At 36.6% G+C, this 9,899-nt stretch overlaps 1 protein-coding gene across 1 annotated transcript; it reads right to left on the bottom strand.

The window, feature by feature from the left end:
• Window positions 1-2,331: 2,331 nt before the first annotated feature.
• LOC102533732 (fatty acid-binding protein, adipocyte) lies at window positions 2,332-6,547 on the bottom strand. Its single transcript, XM_006202373.3, has 4 exons — window positions 6,398-6,547; window positions 3,748-3,920; window positions 3,029-3,130; window positions 2,332-2,559 (listed from the first exon to the last, which is right to left on the bottom strand). Exons 1-4 carry the CDS (start codon window positions 6,468-6,470, stop codon window positions 2,509-2,511), a joined length of 399 nt encoding a protein of 132 aa, XP_006202435.1. The 5' UTR covers window positions 6,471-6,547; the 3' UTR covers window positions 2,332-2,508.
• Between the last annotated feature and the right edge of the window lie 3,352 nt (window positions 6,548-9,899).

The following is a 9,899-nucleotide window of genomic DNA, read 5'->3' as shown; positions in this document are numbered from 1 at the left end:
TTTATTTCATCTGAACTGATGGCTTTCCTCATCACTCATCTCAATCTCTCTAATGGCAACTAAAGATAAGGTTTTAATACATTGTTCTCTCCTGACCTGCTCATAGGACAGCTCTCTCCCTGTGGTTATGAGATGGTGGGGGGGCTCTCAGGCTCCCTTCACCTTTGCTCAGTGTCTCATTGCTACCATACAAATCTCCCTTCTGCTTTGAGAAAGTTCTCCCCAGTCCTGCCACTACCATCACTAGCCTTTGGCTCCTTCGATTATTTTTAAAAAACACCATTTCCTCAATTTAAAAAACTTCACAGAAGAATACTCTTAAGTGTTAATCCTAGTAAAAGAACTAGAATACAGTAACTTGTTATAGAACAGTTACGAGTCTAGTTTCCATGACAGTTTCAATGCGTATTTCTCCATGATCTTATTTTTCTATGCTTCTTCAGTATCTCGTTTTCTACATCAGCTTTCTGTCCTGTGACATTTTAGATGTTAAGTAGTTTTGAATAAAACTTTAATTTTGAGATGCTACATTTTCCATTGCTGAGTCATGCTGATGAAATTAAATATGTACTAGAAGCTACAAAAGTATCACTGTACGTTGAATATTTTAACTGGAGCCACATTACATTTTTTTTCCTAATGTTTTATTGTGGTGGAATACACTTATCATAAAATTAATTGTCTTAACCATTTCTAAGTGCACACTTCAGCGGCATTAAATACATTCATATTGTTTTGCAACTGTCACAACCATCTATTTCCAGAACTCTTTTCGTCTTGCAAAACTGAAACTCTATGCCCATTAAGCAATAGCCCCCCACTCTCCCCTTTCCCCATTCCCTGGTGACCACCATTCTACTTTCTGCCTCCATGACTTTTAGTACTCCATGAAGTGGAATCATGCAATATTTCTTTGTGTGTGTGTGTGTGTGTGTGTGATAGAGAGACTGGCCTAGTTCACTTAGCATAATGTCCTCAAGGCTCATCCATGTTGTAGCATATCTCAGAATTTTCTTTCTTTTTAACACAATAATATTCTATTGTATGTAAATACCAGTTTGCTTATCCATCTGTTGATGGACATTTGGATTGCTTTTACATTTCAGCAATCGTGAACAATCCTCCTATAAGCATGGGTGTACAAATACCTCTTTGAATCCCTGCTTTTAATTCTTTCAGGTATATACTCAGAAGTAGAATTGCTGGATCATATGGTAATTCTATTTTTAATTTTTTTTAGGAAATAGCCTATTGTTTTCCACAGTAGCTGTACCACTTTACATTCCCACTAACACTACACAAAAGCTCCAATTTCTCCACATCCTCACTAATAAGTTATTTTTTAAAATAGTGTCTTCATCTTAATGAGTATGAGGTGGTATCGCATTGAAATTTTGATTTGCATAATCACGAATGATTAGTGATGCTGAACATCATTCCATGTGCTTATTGGCCATTTCTATATCTTCTTTGGAGAAATGTCTATTCAAGTTCTTTGCCTGTTTTTAAGTCAAGTTGTTTTTTGTTGTACATGGAACGCCAATGATCTGTAGTGATGCTTCAAAGCTCCACAGTGTGCAGAAGAAACAATACACACGTACACACACACACACATGCACACAAATGAACACATACTCCTACCTAGGAAGCCTTATTATCATTTTTGTCTGCTTTGTATATCAGGGTACCATGGAGATTTTACTTGAATAAAAATTCTAGAACATATTCAACATCTTATTTGAATAAAAAGTGCCATTGGTAAGAAAAAAAGGAAAATTTGGAAACCACTACAAGAACATTTGCATCATTATTCATTACAAGGCTGTCACCTCTTTTCTGGAATAAATATCATGGGATTATTTGGACTTAATTCTTGGGAGATCCAGGGATAGTTTGGTTTACCAATATTTTTTTAGGTTAAAACTTATAGCCTAGAAATCTTTTCCCACATTACTCATTGCTACTCTACCTCTCTCTCCTAAAGCTCCAGGACAGAGGGTGAGAAATGACAGTACCTGGGCCAGCTGTGGACTGTGTACAATTTCATTACATTTAAAACTACCTTAGTAGTTAAGATATAGCTATTTGACTATAGTTATGCTAAAGAAAGACTTCATATTTAGTAATAGCACATATTTATCATCTTCCACCTAAGACAATGGAAAATTCATAAATACTAATTTTTTCACCTTGGATTATTATGAAAAGTCATACTACTCATACTGGAAACAAAGTGCTAATAGACTTTTCTATTTCCATTACTGAATTATGAGTAACAAATTGTCAAAAAAAAAAAGAGAAATTGTCCAACACAATGAATAAATCATTACATCACCTTGTAAATCTAAAAAGTTTTATTTAACCAACGCAACCATATTGAATAAAATCAATTTGGGGGGAAATTAGTCACTTGCTAGTTAGTGGAAAATAACGTATGTTTGAACAACACATCCGACAGAATGTCGTAGAGTTGGATGCAAACTTCAGTCCAGCTCAATGTCCCTTGGCTTATGCTTTCTCATAAACTCTGGTGGAAATCACATCTTTCATGATACATTCCTAGGCACAAAAAAAAATTGTTGGTAAATCCCTGAGACTAGACCACTTATGTTTTGTTTATTCATTGTCTCCTTCAGTGTTGGAAAAGAAGCAATATTCATCAAGAGACATTAGTTCTGAGTTCATATAGATCCCTGATACTGCAATAAGTTAGGGAGACTGAAAGATCAAGAAGACACAAGCTTTGCCCTCAAGGAACCTTACAATCTATATGGTGAGTGGGAAACATAATTAGAAATACACAGTACAATATGGTTCATGTTGAGAAGGTTCGAGAAATGCTTCCTGGGGGACAGTGTGCCTGGGCTGAGCTAAAAAGCATAAAGGGTAATTGCCAGAGTGAAACCAGAATCCCAACAGAATAACCTCTTTGTTCAACAAGGGCAGTTATCTGCTTCTCTGGGTAGAGTAATGACAGTGAGATACCCTAGCAGTAGACTCTGGAATTAAGTAGCTAGAAGATACTCACCACCACCAGTTTGTCATCCACTAGTTTTCTCTTTATGGTGGTTGATTTTCCGTCCCACTTCTGCACTTGGACCAGGGCACCTCCATCTAATGTTACGATGCTCTGAGGCATAAGAGAAAGCGATGAAAGTGGTGGAAAAAAATAAAATAAAAAATAGAGCACCTTTATTTGAAGGAACATTTTAAGGTCACTAGTAATTCTATATTACAAGAAAATATTGCAGGAATTGAAAAAAAAGGAGTACCCAAAACAATAGCATACAAAATTTTATTTATATGTGTGTATATATAAAAAAAATATATTTATATATATTATGAGCAGAATATTATACAAACATGCATTTGAAAAAATACAGTGAAAATATATAGATAATAAATGTATGTTGAGATGGTGGTACCATAGGAGATTTTTTTCCTTTTTTCCTTCCACTCTTTTATAAAAGTTCTCTAACGTTGTTGTTACTTTAGTTGATGTCAAATACTGTATATATATGGTATAAGAAATAAGTTATGTTAATTGTTTTCTTGAATAATAAGACAACTGTATAAAAAAAAAAGGCCAAATTCACCAACTAAATACCAAAGGCAATATGGTTCAGATCTGGGAGTCAGGCATCGTTGGCCTGTGATGAAACAGATTTCCTCCTTTTGCAAACTGGCTTCTTTTTGTGGTCATTTAGAAACCAGGCATTTACTCTGCTTCGATCCCTTATTCCTCACCTTGACTTTCCTGTCATCTGCTGTGACTTCATCAAATTCCTGGCCCAGTTGGAAGGAAATCTCAGTATTTTTAAAGGTACTTTCAGATTTAATGTTGATCACGTCCCCATTCACACTGATGGTCACGTTGGGTTTGGCCATGCCGGCCACTTTCCTGGTGGCAAAGCCCACTCCTAGAGTTGGGAAAAGAAAAATGTCAAATTTATAATGTCCTCTCACATTTTTATCTAAGAAAGAGCTATAGTGGGGTGGGGCGGGGGGCGGCAGAGGGAGGGGCGTGTGCACGTGTGCCTGAAAGGAGAAAGACACCAGTGAGACCAGTGAGTTTCTTAAAGACTTATGTAACTATCTTCTGCAGATAAGTAAAGAGGCTAATATTTTAGGAAAACCTGAGGTACAAGTCTACTCTTGAAATCTCCCCTTCTGGGTTTCAGATGCAACTCCTTAGAAGACCCACTGTTAATTTGCAACAAGAATATATACAAAGATCAAGTCTCCTGGAACATACAAATTTTAAAAGCCACTGTATTCTCAAATTACCTGGTCATCGCTACCATGAGGGCAGCCAGTCATTTTGCTCAATTCGTGGAACAATTGGGGCACCTCGACATTTCCTCCTTAGACAACAACAGTGATCTAATCCACGGTCAAAGACAACTCCCAGTAGGATTTCGGTGGCCAGTACAGAGTTACTCAGTTCAAAAGGAATCTGTTTGGGTGTACCTAAAACACACTCCATGGCACCTGCTGCCAGTCTAGTTTTCTTGGCTCGTCCACATGACGCTACTATGAAATGAAGATTTTGATGACTTGTTCCAAAAGGCAAAATGTTTCCTACATTCACACCATTTTAGAACGGGGAGGCTGTTCCCAGTAAATCATGGGAAATGTTAAAGAACTAGGCATCAACTGTGAAAACTTCAAAGGATAAGAAATCACTATTTTGGGAGGTTTAGAAATTAATCTTTTGGTTCCCAATCACTTAAGTGGCAAACTCCTCTTTAAAAAAAAGAGAGAAATGCATTTTTCTTGCGACAGGGATCGGATGAACAGTTTACGACCTAACATAGACAGCAGTAACTTCCTGTCACTGCATATGTTATACAGAATTTGTGACAGTCCTAGATTTGTTGGATTTTTTAAAAGACGTGTACACAAATCTAAGCTACTTCTTTGACTAAAAGCTTCTTACAGGTACCACAGGTTTTAGACATAGTGAGGATCAGGGAGAGAAATATTATAGAAAACATGCGATGCTTTAGCTCCCTGTCTGAAAGTGGAGACAAGAGGGAAGACAATATGTTGATTCACCAAGTCCTGTTTCTGTTACAAAATATAACATCAAATATATGGAGTGAGTCAACCTGCTGAATGGATGCAATGTCGGGTATGACTCCAGACTTGCTGAGCTTAAGAAAAATCATACTTTCCACTTACTTGATTCTGTCCTTCCTGACCATCAATTAGAGCAGCTAAGTTCAGGAGGCATCTTACTATCTTTCATTTTCATCAGCACTTTATAATTTTAAAACACATGAGAATTTATATAAAAAATATTAAAAGTATAAATGTTTCTAAAAATCACTAGCTAAATAGTCTCAAATCCCGGCATGCCTATGTCAATGTGTGTTAATTAGTTTAATCGAATCACAAGTAGTGGGTATTCTTGAAAGCTAGGTATCATTCATGCTGAAGTCCCTGATTCCCCTCTTGCCTATAAACAAGGAAAACAGTAGTTAGAGACAAGCAAAATATAAACTATAAGATTTAGTAGAAAGTTAACTCTTAAGAATTAGGGAGAAAATCATAACCCCTAATAAAGATATTGTGAAAAAAATATTTCCCCAGTTTGCTACTCCTGGGTAAACTTGATCATGCATGGGAGATGGGGGAGGGGGGCCTCCCCTTGAAAGATGGATTTTCAAGACAGAAGTTGCCTGAGTGAAATCTTGCCTCTCTATTCCTCTGCTTTATCTCTATAATTATCTGGGGAACATTTGCTCAGCACACAGGCAATGTTAGCAGAATCCAAAACCCCGAAAGCCTCCATTATCAATAATTCTATGGCATTCCATGCAATTTTCTGGTCAGACAAATATTCAAGCCCTTTAAGGAACATATTTCCTGAAATTAAGATTTATCTTTCTCCCATAAAATAATCACACATTTTAAGAAGTTGACCTTGAGACAGTAAAATAATTGGTTAATGTACATTACTCAAAAATTACATTAAGATGAGAAATACAGTGCTTCTGATTTCAAATGGAAATTATTACATACTAGGAACTACATATAATTTTATTTCCAAGTTATTGCTTATTTTATATGCAAAGGAGAATGAAGGGAAAAACAGGTCAAGAGCTAAGAAGACCAAAGATATGCAAGTTTGCAATGAAATAAAATCTTGTCACTTCTGTACACCGTAACAATTCCACTTACACCCTTTTTCAATATCAGTTTAACTTTAGGAAGCATTAGTTGTGACTCAACGTCTAGAATGTTTCTAGAAACAAACGATTCTCACTTTCTACTTTCACGACCTCTCTATTGAAAGCAGCATTTCATGTCTGGCCAGTACTTCCAGAGTGAAAAACAGCCATAAGCCATTCTTGCCCAGAGCAAAAATTACACACCCAACCAATTTCCTTACCTACTTCTTTCATGTAATCATCAAAGTTTTCACTGGAGACAAGTTTCCAGGTACCCACAAAAGCATCGCACATTTTGTGAGCTTTCTGGGCTTATTCTTCAAGGTGAGAAGGAAGCTATAGCTTTCAGGAAGGTGCTATGACCCTCAGGAGTCAGATAACTTCCTTTTAAAGATGCCCAGAACATGTGACCTTAGGAATAACCAATTGAAAATGGTATCAGATCATTTCCTTCATTACCAGCCTCTGCAGTTTTTTTTGAGTCATGTTTTTAATAGAAATTTCTCAACTTTGGTCCTCCCTGGCAAATGGTCATTGGACTTAGAATGCAACTTCTTTTTAGCCATTAACAGAATACTTTAAACATTCTTGTTCTGAGTTTCATGTTCGGTGCATTGAATTTTCTCCTATTATTTTCATTTGTGTTTACCCCAGTGTAGAAGCGAGTACGGGAATTATCTTGGGATGAATTTTGACTCCCTTTTCTGGAGTTACTATTAAAAGTACAATTTTGTGGTTCTTTTGAATTGAGAAAATAAAAGAATTACCTTAGATACTCTTAAGTAATTGCAAAGGTTTTGGGGGATTGCCTGGCAATTAAAACAAAAGAAGTAATGGCATTTTAAAGTACCCCAGGCTTCTCATTTTAACCATTTTATAGGAATGAAAAAGAAATAAATCAATTCAATTACCCATCAGGAATCTCGACAGTAGATTTAGTTAATAAATGATAATTTAACCTCACTCTTTCATCCCCTAAATGAGCGTATAGGGCTGATTTCCAAAAACCCATTAAAAAATAGGCTCCAATCCAAAACATACTTCCTACACTGAGAAAATTCACCCAGTTCCCAAACTATATTATATGCTCTAAATTTACCAGCTCTAGGGGGAGGGTATAGCTCAAGTGGTAGAGTGCATGCTTAGCATGAATGAGGTCCTGGATTCAATCCCTGGTACCTTCTCTAAAATGAATAAATAGATAGACCTAATTGTCTCCCCCCACAAAATAAATAAAAACTGAAGAGAAAAAGAAAAGAAAGATTTTAAAAAATTTATCCGGCTGTAAACAGTGTTGCCTTACTTAAAAATACAGTTGGAAGTGGGGTGGTCACAAGCTATCAAAATCTAATTTCCTTCTTTTACCTGGTGAATGCTTTTCTAAAGTAATCTTGTATTTCAGTGCCCCCACCCTCTCCCTGCCCCATACCAGAATGATGGAAGATACACACGTGGGCAACAAGCTCCCATGAACATACCCAGATTATGGAAATGAAAAAAGAAATTAAAGTATTGAGGGCTGATGAATCAGCACACTGAGTATCCCACTGGACAGTGTCTGCTGAGCACATGATTGATTTATAAGTGTCCTGAGGGCTTCCCAGAAATGTTTGAGGCAGAGTATTCTGGAAAAGACAGGATTTTCTGTAGGCAAACAAGTTGTAAAATCCTGATAAAGTCATGTTCCAATAGTAGTTTTTGTGAAAATTAATATATGTATGTATATGCATGACTGGGACAGTATGCTGTGCACCAGAAATTGACACATTGTAACTGACTACATTTCAATTTTTTAATTGTTGCGTATGTTAATGTTCCTTCTCCCTGGGATGTTGCACAGATTCACAGACTGTGGGTGGTGTACCACTCTGGGTAGGCTTACTATTATAAATTCTTTGGACAAGAAAATAAAAAATGAACAATCTTCATACAAGAATAATAATGTTCTAAATTAATCATGGTTTTTGCTTTTTGTTTTGTTTCTAGTTTGTTTTGTTTTTAGTTTTTTTTTTAAGAGAAGTTTTAGGCTTACAACAAAATTGAGAGGAAGGTACAGAGATTTCTCATGTGCTCCCTGCTCCCACACATGCGTAGCTTCCCCCATTCTCAGTGTCACTCACCAGAGTGGTACATGTTTTACTAAGGATGAATCTACTTTGACACATCATAATTGCCGAAAGTCTGTATGTTAAATTAGGGTTCACTCTTGGTGTTGTACCCTCTATGGATTTGGACAAAAGTGTAATGACATGTATTCATCCTTATAATGTCATGCAGAGCATTTTTACTGCCCTAAAAATCCTCTGGGCTTTGCCTATTCAGCTCCCTCCCATGCTCCCACTGCCTTCCCCCTGACCCGGCAATCACTGCCATGGTTACTGTCTCCATGGTTTTGCCTTTTCCAGAAGGTCATAAGGTTGGAACCATACAGTGTGCAGCCTTGTCAGATTGCCTTCTTTCACTTAGTAATATGTGTTTACGTTTCCTCCATGTTTCTTCATGGCTTGATAACGCCTTTCTTTTTAGCACTAAAGAATATTCCATTGTCTGGAAGTACTACAGTTTATTAATACGTTCACCTACTGAAGGACATCTTCATTGTTTCCAAGAGTTGGCAATTATGAATAAAGCTGCTATAAGTGTCCACATGCAGGCTTTTGTGTGACATAAGTTTTCAACTCCTTTGGGTAAATACCAAGAAGCATAATATGGCAAAAGTATGGTAAGTTCTGTAAAGAACCACCACACTGTCTTCCAAATGGGCTGTACCATTTTGCTTTCCCATCAGCCCTGAATGAGAGTTTCTGTTGCTCCACAGCCTCAGCGGCATTTGGTGTTGTCAGTGCTCTGATTTGGGCCATTTTAATAGGTGTGTAGTGGTATCTCATTATTTTAGCTTCCATTTTCCTGATGACATATGGTGTGGAACATCTTTTCGTAAGCTTTTTTGCCATCTGTATATATTCTTCGGCGAAGTCTCTATTAAGGCCCTTGACCCATTTTTTAAAATCATGTCATTGGTTTCTTACTGTTTAATTTTAAGAGCTCTTTGTACATTTTGGACAACCATCCTTTATCAAATGTGGCTTTTTGCAAATATTTTTCCTAGTCTGTAAAAGAATGGCTTACTTTTCAAAATATATGCTGATGTTTTACTTGTAGTAACAGGTTGCTTCAGACAGATTTTCAAATGATTGTCACATTTGAACAGATGTGCACTGCGACACTTCAATTTAGATACGTTTTTTTAGAGACGGACTGTCCAATACCATGGTCTCCAGTCAAATGTGGCTCTTGAATACCTGAAATATGATAGTACGCCTGAGATACTAAATTTTTTTGTTTTACATAGTTTTAATTAAAATTCAAGGAATGATCCTGATTCAGTAATTGAAAAACTTTTACATATATGTGGAGGAATTTGAGTATGTGGATCTATTTTTTCAGCTATAAATTTTATAAAATCTAAATGTCTATCCAACATTACGAAAGAAAATTTGGAGTCTGAATGGAGGTGCCCTGTTAGAATAAAATGTAAACTGAAGTTTGGGGATTTCTGGTCAAGATGGAAGAATGATAGGACCATGCCTCTCCTCATGATTACAACAAAACCACAACTGACTGCTAAACAACCATCAAAAAAAAAAAAGACTGGAACCTAACAAAAAAAACTTCTTCAACTGGAAACACAAAGAGAGAACAGTAGGAGGGGCGTTCTCACAA

The sequence above is a fragment of the Vicugna pacos genome, chromosome 29 (assembly GCF_048564905.1).
Source record: "Vicugna pacos chromosome 29, VicPac4, whole genome shotgun sequence".
NCBI classification, from domain to species: domain Eukaryota; kingdom Metazoa; phylum Chordata; class Mammalia; order Artiodactyla; family Camelidae; genus Vicugna; species Vicugna pacos.
Note: the sequence above shows the minus strand (reverse complement) of the source record. Positions and strands in the feature narration are given on the sequence as shown.